General features: G+C 35.3%; 1 protein-coding gene across 1 annotated transcript in view; it reads left to right on the top strand.

Moving 5' to 3' along the window:
* Positions 1 to 20,057, top strand: part of chd9 (chromodomain helicase DNA binding protein 9) — a 115,334-nt gene that overhangs the window by 54,218 nt on the left and 41,059 nt on the right. Inside the window, 2 exon segments of the mRNA XM_056461787.1 lie at positions 16,633 to 16,741; positions 19,749 to 19,889. Of these exon segments, the coding sequence (XP_056317762.1) occupies positions 16,633 to 16,741; positions 19,749 to 19,889 (250 nt within the window).

Raw genomic sequence — 20,057 nt, forward strand, 5'->3', positions numbered from 1 at the left:
CCGTCTTTATTTCAGAATTACCACTCTTAATAAATACACTTGCATATGAAGTAAATCATATCTCAATGCATTTACTGGGGCACTGGAGATTTTTACTGGGGCACGTGCCCCAGTGAATTGGGTCTAGCGACGCCCCTGCTACCTGCTAGAAAATTTATTTGAATATTGGCAATGTATTTTGGTGCATTTAAACAAAACATATTTATTAAACAGATATATTTATTACAATTATATTTTAGTCACCAAACATATTTAGAAATTGAAGGTAATACAGTTAAATTCAAGCAAAATATTGCAAGAAAAGCAGTTACAAACTACAAAATTTCAAGTAAATTTTTCATTTTTTTGCTTCTCTTGATTTTCCTCTTTTTTTAATTAATTTTTCTATAACATAAACATTTTGGTGTACTAGTTTTTGCACCGTTATCATAAGTTATTTTGTTAGATAGGCTCCAGATTTGGCCTCAGTACTGACTAATCTAATGTATATGCACAAATATAATATTGTATAGCTTTCTATTAAATATATGAATTTGAAAGATAGATTTATAAGGGCTGGACTTATATATGCTAAACACTGTATTTAAAAAATGCACATATATATATACTATCTGCTAGAAAATAAGTTTGATCAATTATTGTCTGTATACCCAGTGCTCAGCATAATTGACTACACTCCATTTTGAAAATGAATATTTGTATCCATTTCTCAGTGAATATAGGCAATGTATTTTGGTGCATTTTAACAAAACAGATTTATTAAACAGATATATTTTTTAAAATAATATTTTAGTCACCAAACATATTTAGAAATTAAAGGTAATACAGTTAAATCCAAGCAAAATATTGCAAGAAAAACAATTACAAACTACAAAATTTCAACTAAATTCTTTTCGTTTTTTTGCTTCTGATTTTTCCTCTTTTTTAAAATTTGTATTTAATATTTTTCTATAACATATAAGGTTGGGTGTGCTAGTTTTTGGACCGTTATTGTAAGTCATTTTGTTAGATAAGCTCCAGATTTGGCTTCAGACCTGACTAATCTAATGTATTTGCACAAACATAATATTGTATAGCTTCCTATTAAAAATATGAATTTAAAAGATAGATTTATGAGGGGTGGACTCATATATGCTAAACACTGTATTTAAAAAATGCATATATATATATATATATATATACTATCTGCTAGAAAATAAATAAAATAAATAAGTGTAAAATGATAGTTTCATTTAAATTTTATGTTGTTGAACTAATATTATGAGAAAATTATGTTAAAATTATTATGCATAATGGTCACTGCAAGTTTTGGTCAATATTTTTAGGCAAATATGAAAAAGATATGAAACCCCCTATTAACAAAAGGAGCAAGCATGCAGTAAACCTCTATCTGCTGTTCTCCCTTTTTTGAGTGTGCTTAATAATTCCTTTACACAAGTACTTTACATGTGCTCACACACACACACACACACACACACACACACACACACACACACAGCGTCGTTTTTGAGTGGTTCACGGCATGCAGAGCTTTATAACATCATGATGTCATCTGATCTGCATTAATAGAGGACTGAAAGGAAGAATGTGACATGAGATTTCTAGGTCATGTGCATTATGTGAAGGCCTCTGCAAACTTGGTGCCACCATATTGCTTTTCCCTACTCTAATGTCCAGTCTTGATGCTGCTTTGCATTTAGAACACTGCATGCTCTCATTTGGTCCATTGCTGGAATTACGAAGCTTGCCTGAAAATGTTGAACATTCCCACTGTGCTTGTAAAAGTGGTATGTTGAATTTCTTTTGTGACTTGTTCATCGTGCTTAATGGATTAGCAGTCTGACTGACCCAAATACTTCAGCGGTAAAGGCAAGACAAACAGGGCATGTGTATGTTCAGACTCAACGCCTCACTGGGTGATTTCTTTTCTTGTTTAGATTAGTTTCTCCACTACAGACATTGGCTTTTCAGAGCCTCCAAAATACGAGGAACAGGTTTGCATATTGAATTGGTAATAGTCTAAGCAGTGTCCATCTGCATGCGACATACTCAGTCACCTGTCTGGTTTGGCAAGGTTTTACTCAGCTTGTTTTGCAGTGTAATTGTTATGAACAGTGTTGTGAACTAGCATTACTCTAAACTGACTATGTTTATTGCCTCTCTGCTCTTAGAGAGTGGTATTAATTATTGTTTGAGTGTTGCGTTGTTGCTAACAGTATCATGTCCATAAAGAAACACAAAAAGTTAAATAATTCCCAATCCAGTGATGGGGGCATCTGACAAGTATTGAGGATTTTTGACTATCAAGATGACTAAATCGGTCTTATTCCCTTATACCCAGTCTCTTATGCTGGGACTGTAGTTGTATAAAGTAAGCCAGTACAGTCCTATATAGCAGCAAGGTTATAGCTGGCACCATTTATTTCTTAATTTTTATAGTTTTTTGGATCCCAGTGCTTCTTTGCTTTAACCTTTTAACTGCCTGCTCTACCAAATGGTTGACCACATTTTGCTTGTTTTAAATAACGACTGTTAAAGTCATTTAAAGAATAACTGTTTTAAATAATGGTTTACACACACAGCATTGTTGGTTTACAAGAAAAAAAAAATCAAACAAGCATAATCCTGTTGCACTACCACTCTTGATTTTGGTTTTATTGTAATTTTTTTTATAATTAAGTAAGAAAACGTGCCTGAATTATTTAATCTGAATTATTTTATGGTGTACTTCAAAAAATAAAGATGATTTAGTATTTTAAAATGTTTTATTTTGATTAAGTTTTAAAATAAATTGGTTTTACACTTCATATTTTCAGATTTTTCATAGTGTATGTATTAATTCCGCTACTTTTACCATGAACCGACATAACCATTTGGTAGAGGTTGATATTTTAGAAATTATGGGATGTGTTAAAAAAATGCATCAAGTGTGTTAGCTAGTGACATTAGGAGTTAAGAAATCCAATCCAAAAATAGTTTTCTTTGTGGGGCAGTTAAAGGGTTAAGGCCAGAATATTGCTTTTTTTAATAAAATAAGGTATTTTTGTTAAAGCCATGCACCAGAGTACAATTTTTATGACATAAGTGAGTACAATTCTCAGCTTGAGAGATCCCCAACTTTTCTCCCCATCACTACCTGCCTAATCCTGCCACTGTTTAAAGTAGGCCATAAAATAATCTTTTTAAGCTACACAGGAAGCTTGAGTAGGAAGCTACACAGGAAAGTGTTCAGTTTTTTAAAATTTCTTTATTTTATTTTTATAGAAAATGGTGTATTTTTTTTTAGTAAAAACAGAATGATAGCATGCACATTTAATGATGTCCAAACCTCACAGAAAAAAAAAACATTAAATAAGAAGTAATATCAGGCAAACTGGAGTCAAATAAATTATTATATAGAGTATAACATTTATTGTAAACATACACTTTTAATGAATTATATTAAAATACAAGATATTAATGAAGTCCAAAGTAATTAAATACATCTAACGTTAAGAAATGGAATATATTTTTATTTTTACACATTCCACTCTATCAGCACACAACAAGCGGACTGCATATGTACTGTGTATGCAGACATTTCTAGACAAAGGATACATAGACACTGCATAAACAGTCACTCAACTCCAATGGCCAAAGTTGGCTTAAAGCAATCATTTCATTGAAAAATTTTCAAAAAAAACCCTCACTTGAATATCTTCTTGTTTGCCATCTTTTATTTCCACAAGCACAAAACCCCTGACTGCTATCATTGGTCATGATGATTTGTTGCATGGACTGTGGTGTAGTAGACCGCTGTGAAGATTGAATCAGACGCCACAAAGGGCTGCATTAAAACTTTAGTAGAGCTGCCTGTAAAAAATCCCTTTAAATCATAAAATGACAATGGGACATGGTCCTACTGCCTCATAAAAAATAAAAACCACATGTTTAATTAGCTTGACGGCCACCTCACAAATTTCTAATGTTACTCATAGTGTGTTTTCTGGAATATTTGTGGTTCTAGAAAAATACACAACTGATGCCAAGGCCTGTCATGACAAACAAATTCAGGTAGTCCTGATTTAGGGCTGGGCGATTTAGCCTAAAATCTAAATCTTTTAATCGATTAATTGAACATTTTTACTCTATTATGATTAATAAATGATTATTTCATTTATTTATTTATTTTATGTTTTTGTCCTCATAGTTCACTGACAATTTTTGTACAGTAAATATGCTCACATATTACGAGTGAGAGATTTTTTTAATGTAGGGAGCACTGCTTGATTTTAAAATAATTGAAGAAAACACACACTATCTACCATCTGATTATTTATTGAACATCAACAGTAAACAACTGAAATTAAAACACATTGCCTAAAATGCGTCTCTCTGCACCACCCACAGTCATCACCTCTACCAAACTGACCAATCACAAAGCTTGTGCTATGCGTTGTTGTGACGTATAAGTAAATTTTTTTTGAGCGGTGTGCGAATATGTTATGTCTGAACCGGACTGTACACATGCTCGTGGCAGAAGTATAATATCATAATAATATAATAAGTATAAATCATAATATAATAAGTATAATTCAGTTTTATCAGAGCAGGGTCATGTGACTCCACACACAGTAGGGAAAGTAATTGAAAAAATTGACCTGGATAAATTAGATCGATTACAGGTTCTGAATGTCGATTTCTTTTAGATTAATCGCTCAGCCCTATTCTGAATGCCCTTACCATAATTGAAAGTAGCAAAAAGAGACAATTTACAAGCTTTAAAGCGACGGTTCATCTCAAAACTGATCACAAAAGAAGTTATTTTGAAATATGTTGGAAAGCTGTAACCATTGACTTTTATATATTATTTGTTTTTTTTATACTACTAAAGTCAATTTTTCAGGTTTCTGACATTTTTTGTACTTTTGTGTTCAACATAAAAAGGAAACTCAAGGTTTGGAACCACTTGAGGGTGAGTAAACAGTGAAAGTTTAAATTTTGGGTGAACTGTCCCCTTTAATAACAATACAGCCACTTACTGTCTGGAGAAGATGTTTCACGTCAGCGCGTTCTAGACGTGAACGTGCTCTTTCCGGCAATTTTCTTTCAACGTTCACACAGCGCAGCATTCTACTACAGTCACTTAACAAAAAGTCACAAAAAAGGTTTCTAAATTATACTGTGTGTATGATCACTTTAAGCTTAAGATAATTGTCATAACAGTTTATTTTCCGTTTCAGCAAACATTCTGAAGGTCTGTGGCTTATACATGTTCTGTTTTACCTAATGTGCAAAATATTATCAGATCTCCCCACTATTTTACCTTTGATTTAATTTATCATTAACATTTTGGGTTGTTTGGGTATGTGATGCACTCAAGAAGTGTGTAGAAATACTGTAAAACTGTTTTTTTTTTTTTTTTTTTTTTAAGTCAGACAGATGCAACAAACCCTTAAGTCCATAAAATACCCTCGGTATTTTAAATAAAGTCGGTAAAAAATAACCTTACCTTTTACTACTGTGGGGCTATTTTAAATAAATGGATTTAAACAAGCTGTGATATTAATTCTCAAAGAAAAAATCTAAGCCACATGTTTTATTAGCTTGACTGCCACCTCACAACTAATTTCTAATTTCACTCATAGTGTGTTTTGTGGAATGTTTGAGGTTTTAGCCAAAATACACACAAGTGATACCAAGGCCTGTTCATGACAGACAAATTCAGGTAGTCTTGAATGCCACTACAATAATTGAAAGGAGCAGGAAGAGACAATTTGCCAGTTTTAAAGGGACAGAACTCATCCCAAAACTCATCACAAAAGAAGTTATTTTGAAATATGTTGAAAAGCTGTAACCATTGACTTGTATAGTGTTTGTTTTTGATTCTATTGAAGTGAATGGTTACAGGTTTCTAGCATATTTTTTTTTCAAAATGTACTCCGGTGAAACATGTACTCCGGTGCTCATGGCGACCCGAGTTCGATTCCTGCCTCGTGATCCTATGCCGATCCTTCCCCTCTCTCTGCTCCCCACGCTTTCCTGTCAATACTCTCTACTGTCCTGTCCAATAAAGGTGAAGACCCCTAATTATAAAAAAAAAAACAGCCACTGGTGTCACAAATAGCTTTAAGCTTAACATAATTGTTATAACAGTTTACTTTCCATTTCAGCTAACATTCTGAAGGTCTGTGGCTTATATGTGTACTGTTTTACTTAATGTGCAAAATATTACCAGAGTTCCCCCCTCTTTTACCTTTAAATTAATTTATCATTAACATTTTAGGGTGTTTGGGTATGTGATGCATTCAAGAAGTGTCTAGAAATACTGTAATACTGTTTTTTTTTTTTTAAGTCAGACAGTTGCAAACCCTTAAAGTCCTTATGTTAAAACCTTCAGTAAAAATAACCTTACCTTTTACTACTGAGGGCTATTTTAAATAAATGGATTTGTACAAGCTGTGCGCCAGATATTTTTTTCTCAAATAACTGTGGAGACACGGAGGCCGAGATGGGTCTTGGTTCTTGGTTTCATAAATAGCAGGCATGGTGTCTTTGAGCCTGCGGTGAAGAGCACAGCCAGAAACCTACTGACCCGCTTTGCACCAAACTGCACTCTACAGCCAACAGCTGCCATTAAAGCAGACCATGTGATCTCAGAGTCTCTGCAGTCACACACACACACACACACCCATATTTATAATAGTACAGTCTGCCAGAAATGTAATGGCTGTGTCGATACAGTAATATATCAAAACTTCTTTGCTTCATGCCATTGCATTAGTACTGCTATTGATATTTTTAATAAAAGTATCCAAGTGTTCATTCATTCAGATGATGAAGAAGCAGGTGGTTTAAAGCGTTTACAATGTGAAGTTTTAGATTCAGCGCCAGACTAAAGTGAAGCCATGCGAGACAGATGGAAACTGATACTGCAAATTCACTCTCTCCAGACACATTGAGTTTCCCTCTCACACATTCAGACCAGTTTTTATCTACTTATGATTTTGTGGTTCAATGCAATTGAATTGACATGTTTAGTATGAAGAGACATGTTTTGCTGTGACATGCTGAGCAGAGGAGAAAAAAAGACTTATGCTGTATTGCTGTTAGTGTCTCTTTATATCATTTATTCTGAATTAATGACAAATTAATTGCCAGTAGCTCTAAATATCCAAAATCCAAAAGTTTCTGTGTTTTTGTTGTTGTTTTTCCCCCACATTTTGATTGCCTGATATTAATTGCATTATGTAAGTTGTGGCACATTTCAGATATTTCTTAATGGACCTGAATATTCATTCATTCATTCATTCATTCATTTTCTTGTCGACTTAGTCCCTTTATCTGGGGTTGCCACTGCGGAATGAACCGCCAACTTATCCAGCACATGTTTTACGCAGCGGATGCCCTTCCAGCCGCAACCCATCTCTGGGAAACATCCATACACACTCACACTCATAGACTACGGACAATTTAGCCTTCCCAATTCACCTGTACCACATATCTTTGGACTGTGGGGGAAACCGGAGCACCCGGAGGAAACCCACGCGAGTGCAGGGAGAACATGCAAACTCCACACAGAAACGCCAACTGACCCAGCCAAGGCTCGAACCAGCGTCCTTCTTGCTGTGAGGCAACTGCACTACCTACTGCGCCAAATTTATTCAATTTCTGTAGCTGAAAACTGTTAAAGCTATCAAATAGCACAGAAAAATAAAATATCTCAATATCAGTTTTTTCCAATATCGTGCAGCCCTATTTATGATTATTGCTGTCTATGGGGGATGAGAGAGCTCTCGGATTTCATTCTACAATTTCCTCATTTGTGTTTCGAAGATAATATCACAATTTTCTTTTTTTTCGTCTAAAGTGTCTGGATTTGTTTTTAGAAGATTAAAGTTGCCTCAGGGCATTTGAAGGACATGAGGATGAGTAATTAATAAGACAACAGAACCAATCCTTTAATTTAATAATTTTTTATTGTAAAGTCTTATTGTAAAGATACACTCACCGGCCACTTTATTAGGTACACGTTACTAGTACCGGGTTGGACCTACTTTTGCCTTCAGAACTGCCTTAATCCTTCGTGGCATAGATTCAACAAGGTACTGGAAATAGTCCTCAGAGATTTTGGTCCATATTGACATGATAGCATCACACAGTTGCTGCAGATTTGTCGGCTGCACATCCATGATGCAAATCTCCCATTCCACCACATCCCAAAGGTGCTTTATTGGATTGAGTCTGGTGACTGTGGAGGCCATTTGAGTACAGTGAACTCATTGTCATGTTCAAGAAAGCAGTCTGAGATGATTGACATGGCGCGTTATCCTGCTGGAAGTAGCCATCAAAAGATGGGTACACTGTAGACATAAAGGGATGACATAGGCTGTGGCGTTGACACGATGTTGGAACTAATGGGCCAAAAGTGTGCCAAGAAAATATCCGCCACACCATTACATCACCACCAACAGCCTGAATCGTTGATACAAAGCAGGATGAATCCATGCTTTCATGTTGTTGATGCCAAATTCGCACCTGACCATCTGAATGTCTCAGCAGAAATCAAGACTCATCAGACCAGGCAAAGTTTTTACAATCTTCCATTGTCCAATTTTGGTGAACCTGTGCAAATTGTAGCCTCAGTTTTCTGTTCTTAGCTGACAGGAGTGGCACCCAGTGGTCTTCTGCTGATGTAGCCCATCTGTCTCAAGCAGGGGCGGACTGGGGCAGCATTTTCACCTGGGAAAAGTTATTGAAGCTCAGGCCACAGTGAATAGTGGGGTGACCTCTGACCTCTGGTATCAACAAGGCAACTGCCGCTTACTGGATATCTTCTTTTTTTGGACCGTTCTCTGTAAACCGCAGAGATGGTTGTGCGTGAAAATCCCAGTAGATAAGCAGTTTCTGAAATACTCAGACCAGCCCGTCTGGCACCAATAACAAATGCACCAACATCCATACTACATTCAAAGTCACTTAAATCACCTTTCTTCCCCATTCTAAACCATGTCTACATGCCTAAATGAATTGAATTACTGCCATGTGATAGGCTGATTAGAAATTTGCATTAACGAGCAGTTGGACAGGTGTACCTAATAAAGTGGCCGGTGAGTGTACAACGACATCAACAACAGAACTCCTTTTTGACATGTATATATTTTTTCACCAAACCTAGCAATCATCCAAAAACAATGCTGTCTGCTGGGCTGAACATTCCCATTGTATGTAGACATGTGATAGTATTGTTTAAGCAACAGCGAACTCATAATGAGTCAAATTAGCGCCAGGGATTCCTTCATCACACACACAAAAGAAGATATTTTGCAAAGGCTACAAGGAGTCAGGTTTCCAACACCTGTTTTGATCTGTTAAGGGCAACATAAAACAGAATGGTTGAGAATTCTGTACGTTTCATGGCCATTTCATCATATCATGTCCTGTACTTGATTCAGTGACAGTAGATACTGTTCGTCCACGTTGAATTCATTTTTTTTTTTCAAACCTCACAGTCTGCTTCTTTTATGCTGCACGGTTCAGATGGCAGCCTTCACACTTTTTTTAGATAAACCAAGCTGAAAGACCTGTGACAGAATAGAGTTAGCTTTAATCAAACCTAACCTGTCAAACCTGCCTTAAACTCCAATTGTTGACTGCCTTATACCTCAATGTGTATGTTTGTGCAGCTATTTGTTAGTGGGAGCTTTTAGGATAAGAATAAGTGTGTGTGCGTATCTGTAGCCAAGGTTACAGCCCTGAAATATTAATGTGGCCCTCTCTGTCTGCTGCTCAAGACCTTCTGCTGTCATTTGTCGAGCAGGTGTGCGAGCACGTATATGTTTTGTCTCTGATTCATATAACCTTTAAATACTGGTGCATTGTAAGATATTCGAGAAACACTCACACACATTCACTGAAGATCGCCTTGTTTTTTTATGACTTACCAAACCACCCAGTATTCAAATATAGAGTGGAAACTACAGTCAATTAAAAATATATATTATATTTGACTTTCATTATATGTTGTGTGTGCCTACATGTTGTTTTTGTTTGTTGGTGAGTTGACTTTGAGCTGTAATAAAGATATTTTCGGATTGCAAAGGTTTATCTGTGCCAAAGTACAGCTATTAAAACAGCAGGTGATTTACATTCCTAAAAGATACTTTAGAAGAAAAATAAGGATTGTAGTCCCTTACCAAGTTGTTAGTAGTTTTTTTAAGGTGTAGTTCACCCAGAAATTAAAATTCTTTTATCATTTGCTCATCCTCCACTTGCCTCAGACCTGTTCAATTTTTTTATGTGATGATATAATGAAGAATATAAGAAGAAATAAAAACCTGCCATTTATTTATTTTTTAGAGATGCACTGAAATGAAAGGAAGTTTTTATCTGGACTCGACTGAAAATTAAAAACGCTTTGTAATAGTTACTTATTATTTGTTTATATATTTTATTATGGTCAACAGAATACTGGCCTGGTTTCTCTCGAGGTTTTTTCTTTCACTTTCATCAATTGGTAAAGTTTTGTTCCTCACCACTGGCTTGCTTGGTTTTGGGACTTGTGGAACTGTGCATCGATGGATTTGCTCTTCAGTCTTTAGACTTTCAGCAGTGAAAATTATACCACACTGAAATTAACTACAGTGGTCCTTAATTATTCGCTGGAGCTATGTTCTAAAAATAACCCGCAATAGGCGAAATCTGTGAAGTAGTCAGCTTTATTTTGTACAATTATTATAGATGATTTAAGGCTGTAAAACCCCTCGCTACACACTTTATACACTTAACATTAAAATTGTCACACTTTTCTCTCTTGTTTAAACTCTGAAAGTTCAAACCTTCCTAGAAAAAATGTCTGGTATTATAGAATATAACTAAAGATCAAAACCATTTAATCTTCATTTATTTATTCCTTAATAGTGTCCTATAGCTGCGTAACTTCTACCTTCCCTTAGCATGTCCAGAAGTTCAAATTTTATACGATGGTTAGCATCTTCCTCTGTCTTTTGGGTGCTACCGCAGGTGCCTTTGTTGGTGCAGAACATTTCGTCGACATTGAGGGAAGAAAACAGCACTTCAGAGTCACACTGCTAGCAATCAAAGATTTGTTTAAATTTGGCAAGCTGAATGCATTCTGTACTGTACAGGAGATATGGCACGGAGGAGATTGATTGAAAATGGTCTACAGCCAATCAGGACGCAAAACACAATGAGCCAATCAGGACGCAAAACACAATGAGCTAATCAGGACGCAGAACACAATGCACTGTAGAAAAAAGCATGTCAAATTACATGAAAAACATTTGCGAAACTGTGAGGCCACGAAAATTGAACTGAGTTATAGTAAGGGTTCTCTGTAAAATGAACTTCAACTCTAAAAACTGGACTGACACAATTTCGGTTTACAAGAACTTCTATGTTAAGCTGCTTTGACAGTATCTACATTGTAATGCCCCGTTTACACTAATGCGTTTTCGTTTTAAAACGCTTAAGTTTTGCTATGGTTACTCCATCCATCCACACTACGCCAGAGTTTTTGAGCGCTGAAAACGGAGTGTTTTGGAAACGCTGAAGAGGCTGTTTTCATTCTAAAATGATGCAGCTCTGTCTCAGTGTGGATAGAGGAAAACAGAGGCGGGGCTGCAGACAATCGCCTCTCTGATTGGGGCTTTTTCCTTAATATTAAATAGCCTACACACAGTTCAGTCCTGCATCCTCTCCTTGTAAGTTCAGACTTAGTAAGTTTGAAATTGGAAATAGACTCCAGAGGACATGTCGGGTAAATCTTCAAAGGGAACAGTGTACTTTATAATGTCATTCACATGATCCTGGATACGTACGTTGTTTCATGAAAACATGATATAAGGAACTGCCTATTTTTATTTTGATATTAACAACTTAACAGACAGCAGAAATGTTGAGGCGTCGTGCTGCATATATGAGCGTCATCTTCACTGTATACATATTTGTAATAAAACGGAGCCCATAACATTACTGCCTCCTTTCTTTTTCATTGAAAATACGAAACATACCCTTTCTTTTGCTGAATATTAGTTTTAATAATCGATAATGGCCAATATAAAAGTATAAGGTACAATAAGTTTATATAATATGGGAAATAAAGACAAACAATCAGTCAATATACAGAATGTACGTGGTTACATTAATTATTAACTTATCTTTGCGCCCAGCCAAAACAAGTTACCTGAGAACAAGAAATTGATTCAAAAGACCAAAGTTGGGGAATATGTCGTTAGATATAGACAACAAGATGAATATAGTGAGATTGGATCCAGCGGTAGATCCTTTATGAACAGTCCGACAAGCACAGCTCTCATCTGGCTAGATGAGCTGCAGCGCATGCCAGAGTGAGTGTGTGTGTGTGGTCAAGTGATGTGCGTTTTCAGTGGTTTGGTGTAGGCGGAGAGTTGTTCAGAAACGCTGGGTGAAACGCTAGTGTGGACACCGATCGTTTTCATTTTAAATCGCCGTTTTTAAAATGAAAATGCATTCGTGTAAATGGGGCCTAAAAGTGCTATAGAAATAAAGGTGAATTGAATTGAACAGAACAACAAACCACGTTTGCGCAGCCATTGAAATGAATGGGTTTCATACCACAGAATATTGTTCTTTTGACATTTTTCTCATTCAGCCAAAAACAAAACAAAAAAAAGCCATTTTTCAGCAGATAACTTTTAGAAGCTGAAAAATCTGTGCATCCCTATTGTGTTTTGTTCCTATTATGAGTGACAATATCTTGTTTTTTCCAGCATTCTTCATAATATCTTGTTTTGTGTTCAACAAAATAAATAACTCTATAAACAGTCATAACCACTTGAATGTGATTAAAAATAGAGGACATTTCCATGTATGGGTGAACTATCCAATTAATGTTGATTTTACTGAAGTATTTTTTGATTTAAAGATTTATTCATGTGAAATGATCAAATATGTGCATCAGTTAGCAGGATGTTTTATATGAAAGCAATGGTTTTTTTTTTTTTTTTGAAATGGAGGAAATCAAACTTTGGCCTTACTGCCCTGGTGCTTGTTTCAAGAGCTGTAGCACAGGATATGGTATTAAATGTTAGAATGATAAGAATGCAGAACTACAAACAGTCTGCAGAAGAAAAGACCAGTGACTGGCATATCTTTCCTTCAGGGCTTTATTCTTTTATATTTAGTTTCCTGCAGAGCTCCATGTGTTTTTATGTATTTTTTTTTTACATGTTCAAGCAACGTAAAAGTTTGAGAGACAGAATCTGTATTTTAATATTGCTAGGATATGTTCAAGCATACACATACAAGACAAAAACACCTTAATGTTTGCTTTTGTTGTATGTTTTATCTCTTTCGACCATATTTTCTAGAACTTACAGTTTTGAATTATCTGAAATGTGCAGCAACTTTCAGTTTATTTCAAAGAGACTAATATAATGCAATTACTGTCAAGTAGAGAGAGGCGTTTGAAGATTTTATAGAGCATTTCCCACATGCTGGTAGTTTCCGTCTTTGCTTTAACTAAATTTGTTTTGGCTTGAAGTTTTTAATAAATGCTGTTTATGGTGAATGGCACTAAAATTTTTGTTTGTTTCATACCTTATTATTTTATATACCATATTATTTCTGTACTGAGGACTATTATTCCACTAAATTTGTTGTACAGTTAGTGTAACTATATATTTATTTAGGGTTGCCAGTTGCCCGTTTTGAAAAAAAAAATGCTGGGTTCCACATAGGGCTGGGCAATTAATTCAAAAGTAATCGAAATCGACATTGAGAACCTATAATTGTTCTAATTACATTTTTTCAATTACTTTCCCTACTGGTGTGGAATCACGTTACCCTGCTTTGTCAAGGCTACTCCGTACTGATTATATTGTGATTTATACTTATTATATTATTCTGATATTATACTTCTGCCAAGTGCACGTGTGCGGTCCGACGCAGTCTTCGCATACCCACGCACCTCTCAAAAAAATTTAACGACACGTCACAATGGCGCATAGCACAAGCTTTTTGATTGGCCGGTTTGGTATCTGTGACAAGGGTGGGCGGTGTGGAGAGCCACGTTTTAATGTGTGTTTTAATGGTTGTTCAGCATGTTCAGTTACTAATTATAGATAGTAGATTTCTTTAATTATTATAAAATCAAGCAATGCACCCTACATTGAAAAATCTCTCAGTTGTAATATGTGAGCATATTTACTGTACAAAACTTGTCAGTGAACTATGAGGGCAAAAACATAAAATAAATAAATAAAATAATCGTTCATTAATTTAAATTTAGTTAAAATGTCCAATTAATCAAGATATTGATTTTGATTTTGAGCTTGCCCAGCCCTAGTTCCACACAATCGATTTGTGTTGGGACAACAAGAAGAAATTAAGTTGACTTATTCGTTTTTACAAATTTAAGTGGATTGAACATAAAAATGATAAAGTTGTCCCCCCAAAAAACAACAAACAGCAAATGTCATTTTTGAGTATATAGTTCAGATATTATTATTATAAAATGCTATATAAGTTTTTTTCTCTCAGCAATGCTATTGCTAATGCTAAAGAGGCAAATGTATACGCAAAACTGGAAAATCACATAAAAGACGAGCGAATAAAGCAGCGTTTCCATGCAATGAGTCTAAGAAAACAAAATCGTCACTTCCTAAATATCTGGTGCCAAATATCAAAAGTAAAAACAGAATTTACTGCGGTAGGAGAAGCTGCATGAATCTTTTCCTTATTTAATAAATTACTTGCGCTTCAGTAGACAATGCCGACATGCAGTGAACGCGAGGTGGTGTTTAAAGGCGTGAGACGCGGAGCACAGACGCTCTTAATTCTATAGGTCATTAATAATATATTACACTGATACTGAAATGGCTAAATCGTTTTAGTATGACCAAAACAACATTTCAGATGTGTTACAATGTGCTCAGCCTGCTGGTTTTGTCCAGTCACAAACATTTTTATCATCACATGATCTCTTATAACAAAATCACATGACTTTTTTTTTTTTATCGGCATAGTGGAATTTGTTCAGTAAAAGTGTTTTCATTGTAGTTTATGTGCATCTTTTCTTATCAAATAAAAAATGAATCCTACTCAGTTATGCGCATATGTTTTTATGCACATTTTCAAAATTTATGCGCATCTTGGTGTTTCCATCAACTGATTTTTATGCGCATATCCAAAATCCGCATAAAAACAGGTGGAAGGAAACAGATACTGTATGACCAGTAGTCAGATGTAGGCATGCCAGTTATTAATCTGTAATAATTTTATTGATTTAATTGACCTTATCAGTGGTCAATAAAACATGCATGTCATTAACATGCATACAGTAGTTTTTATTTTTATTATAATTTTTTTTTTGAAGAGATAGGGCACCCTTATGTGTATTTTGTTGTATTCATTGACAGATTAGATTAAAAGCGAGATATTTAGAGCCCTAAACCGGTTTCCCTGACATTCTTAGTTCAGTCCAGCTCTGTCCGCACACACACACTCACAGAAGTAAAGCACTCAGTCTCATTTCACAGCTGCTGAGTGGAGCTCGTGTGTCACTCACAGGATACAACATTACTGCTTCCACCCACGCCACCAGCTTCACTCTGATCAGGTCGCTAGGCAACCAGGAAGTCACGTTGTCCCGGAGACTAGTGGAGTGTAACATCATCTAGAGAGGAGGACCCAGAATGAGAGCTAGAGTGAAAGAGCGAGTGATGCACAGCTGATGTCTTGAGTAGCATTACCTGTGTGCCTGGCACTGACAAGATACAAGAGACATTGCAAAAATGGGACACTTACAAGTGCCCAGCAAGAGCGACTTCTGAATATAAGCATTTGACTCATAGGGTTTCATTTAGCGATGCACTGATACATATTTTTTGGCCGATATCAATAATTCTTAAGATTTGGAGGCCGATAACCGATATTCTATAGCCGATAAATATAAATATTTTTTGCTATTATGTTTATACATGTAATATTTTTCCTGAGACGATTTAAACCAAAATACACAATGATACGATATCAAACATATCTACAATGATAAGGAACATGTTTACTTACTGTGTTATTAACGCACAGCAATAGCACACAAAGAAAGGACGCACTTTGAAGGAATAAACAATGTGAGGAAAGCTTCGTTATAGTGCACTGGCAAGTCTGAACAAGTTCCGCCCATGCATGCGCGAGGCAGGCAGTTCTGTACAATTACTACTCTATCGGTTTAAAGATATCGGCCTAATTTTGACATCGGACCAATAACGATAACATTAAAAATAGCATTTATCGGCTGATTATGATATGGCCATGGATATATCGTGCATGCTTAGTTTCATTACATGACATTTACAATTAAATTAAGAGAGACCAGTGTTTATTAGTGAGTGAAAAGCAAGTCATCCAGGTAATTATAAATTAAAAAAAAATTCTATACTTAAATATAAATTATCTCACTATATATATATATATATATATATATATATATATATATATATATATATATATATATATATATATATATATATATATATATATGGGACTTTTGCTAATGTTTTGGAAGGAACAAACAATCAATATATAAACAAACAATTAAGTGTGTAATTGGTGATGAAATAATTATGTCTCTCTGTGTTTTCACCTCTACAGAAAAATTGTTATAAAATTTGGAAAGAAGAAGCGAAAGAAGACAGATTCCTCAGAAGAGCTGTCTGATGATGACAGACCAACTCGCAGATCCTCTAAAGATGATGATTCGGTGAGCTACTCTATGGTTTTCTATCTATTCTTAATATGTCTCTGCATGACTTTTTTTGCTGTCTTTTCCAAACATCTAAGTGCTACACAGATGAACAAAAAACGGAATATTATTGTTTTGCATTTTTTAAACTGTATAATGAATTTGTGCTTTCTGCGACATGTTAATGAGCAGTACTAGAGAGAAGGAGACTTCGACGACCGCTGTACCCTCAAATGAATTCCTCATCTTTCTTCTGAACCGCCTAACCTCTCATTCTCTTTATCCATGATATACCCCCATCCACCCTTCCAGATATAATTATCCTCTTTAAATACCCCCTGTGTTAATTAAAGCAGTGTGCTTTTGATGACTCAGTTAGGCTGCGGAGTTAAAGCCACAGCCTGTGCATTCTGAGAAACACTGGGGTCTCATGGCAGAGCGGGCGGCTCTTTATTTGGTCATCCTGAGATATTCTCATCCTCTCCATTTACTTTAACTCATACACATTTAGGTCATGTTATATTTGGGAGGGAGGGCAGACTCTCTCTCTCTCTCTCTCTCTCTCTCTCTCTCTCTCTCTCTCTCTCTCTTTCTCTCTCTCTCTCTCTCTCTCTCTCTCTCTCTCTCTCTCTCTCTCTCTCTCTCTCTCTCTCTCTCTCTCTCTCTCTCTGTGTTTCTCTCACTCTCTCTCTGCACTGTACTAATTTATTTAAGGGCCCCTGATGAGCATGTGTGATTTGCTGAGTGAAAAATAAAATTGTGCATGCGCAGGGGTTCTCCTCTTCTCTTCATCACCTTGAATGACATATTTACATAGTGCAAGAGCAATATTTTTGGAATTTATTTATTTTTAATGATTTTTAGACACCGTCAGTCAAAAACTCTTTCCATTAATATCACACATAGTTTTATTTATGGATTTTTGTCAAATAAGCTTCATCGAAGACACAGATTTAGTTAGAAAATGATTCCCTGTTTTACATATTTTTTCCAAATATAACATAGGCAAAGCAAATAATAAAATAAAAAGAAAAAAAGACAAAAAAAAGGAAAAACAATATTAAAATTATAATAATAAATAAAAAAAACTTACCCACATAGCAAGCCAACTTATTTACAGAGACCTGTTTAAACAACAGAGTATGATGACAAAGCATATTAAATCATTACACAGTGATGCATTATTCCACAAGGTTTTTTCAATAACACAGATAAAAGGATTGTAAATTTTGTAAAATTGCTTGAGTTTTCTTTTCAAATAATATCTAATTCGCTCCAAATGTAACATAGAGGTAATTTCTCCAAGCCACAGTTTACATGTAGGGGATTCCTTTTTTTCTGAAACAGTAGCAGCAGTAGCTTCTTGGCAGTAGTTAAACAGTATGGGAGCAATTTATGTTGTATATTTGACAACAAATGCGTTTGTTCAGAGAATGCCAGAATTAAAAGCATTAGATCCGGTTGTATTTGCAACCTCGGCAACCCTAACATCTTAGAAAGCACTTCAAAATTTCCATTCCAATAATTCTGTATCTTAGAACAAAAAATAAAACTGTGAGATAGATCCGCATCTGATGAATTACTTTTGTGGCAAAGAGGTGAAATATTTTGGAAGATTTTATGTATTTTTTTCTTTGATTATTGTCACTTATTAATTAATTAAAACCGACAATGTCTAGAATTTATAGTGTTTATTAGTATCCTCCAAACATGATTGCCACATTTCTTCTGAAATCTCCACCCCCAATTCTTTCTCCCACTCTTTCTTAAGAGATTTTGTGGAGGGGAAAACAACTGATTATAGTTGTTCATAAATTATTGATACTTTTTAAATACCTTTACGCCAATCAAGGTATTTGTCAATGATTGAAGGGGTATTAATATCCAATGAAAATGTATAGGCGTGTATGTAGTTCCTAATCTGTAAAAATCTGAAAAAAATTATTCTGAGGGAATGGACATTTCTGTTTCCATTAGCGAAAAGGTCCCCTACAGTATGTGCACCTATTTCCTTCCATGGGGTAAAAGTTCCATCTAATGTTGATGGAATAAATAATGGATTCTATTTATGCATTTTATTCATTAGGAATACATTAAATAGTCCAAAAGTAAAGACATTTAAAATGTTAAGTAATTGTGAAATAATAATTAAGTTTCAAATTATTGCAGTTTATTTATTTATAAATGCTTGAATTTTCTATTCATCATTGAATCATAATAGATTTATCAACTATAATATAATAATAATAATTATTATAATAATTATAATAATATAATAATAATAATAATAATAATAATAATAATAATAATAATAATAATAAAAAAAAGTTTGGGCGACGCAGTGGCGCAGTAGGTAGTGCTGTCGCCTCAAAGCAAGAAGGTCGCTGGTTCGAGCCTCGGCTGGGTCAGTTGGCATTTCTGTGTGGAGTTTGCATGTTCTTCCCGCGTTCGCGTGGGTTTCCTCCGGGTGCTCCGGTTTCCCCCACAGTCCAAAGACATGCGGTACAGATGAATTGGGTAGGCTAAATTGTCCGTAGTGCATGTGTGTGTGAATAAGTGTGTAAGTGTTTCCCAGAGATGGGTTGCAGCTGGAAGGGCATCCGCTGCATAAAACAAAGGCTGGATAAGTTGGCGGTTCATTCCATAGTGGCCACCCCGGATTAATAAAGGGAACTAAGCCGAAAATGAATGAATGAATGAATAAAAAGTTTCTTCAGCTGAAAATCAGAACATATGAATTATATTTAAAGGATCATGTGATGCTACAGACAGGAGTAATACCTCCTGACACAACTTTCAGCATTGCCATCCCAGGAAAAAACATGTATTTTAAAATATATTTAAGTAGACACCAGTTTAAAAAATGTGTGTTTTAATAATATTTACCATTTTATTATTATTTTTTTACCACATAAATACAGCCCTGGCGAGCAGAAGAAACTTCAGCGCAATGGTGTATAAATGCCTGATCACTGAGAAAAAAATCCAAAACATAAACATGAAACCACACTCACTGTGTTTACAGAAACGGCGTTCAAACAGGAAGGTCAAGAGGAAGAAGTATGAGGATGACGGTGAGGCCCGAATATCTGATGAAGAAATGAAGGTCATCGTCAAAGCCAAGAAGAGCAGCTCCAACAAAAAGCCTGCAGTGCAACTGTTTGTGGTGAGAACACACAATCTCAGCTCTCTGTCATAAGCATACACACATTTCTCTTCATGTATCCAAGTAGTTTTCTCATTTAGAATATAGTATGTTATGTTTAGCAGAAGTGAAACCTGTTTGTGTGTGTGGATTAGGACTGTGAGATTAAGCGAAATTAATATCTGTTCG

Source organism: Danio aesculapii, chromosome 7 (genome assembly GCF_903798145.1).
Source record: "Danio aesculapii chromosome 7, fDanAes4.1, whole genome shotgun sequence".
In the NCBI taxonomy this organism is placed as follows: domain Eukaryota; kingdom Metazoa; phylum Chordata; class Actinopteri; order Cypriniformes; family Danionidae; genus Danio; species Danio aesculapii.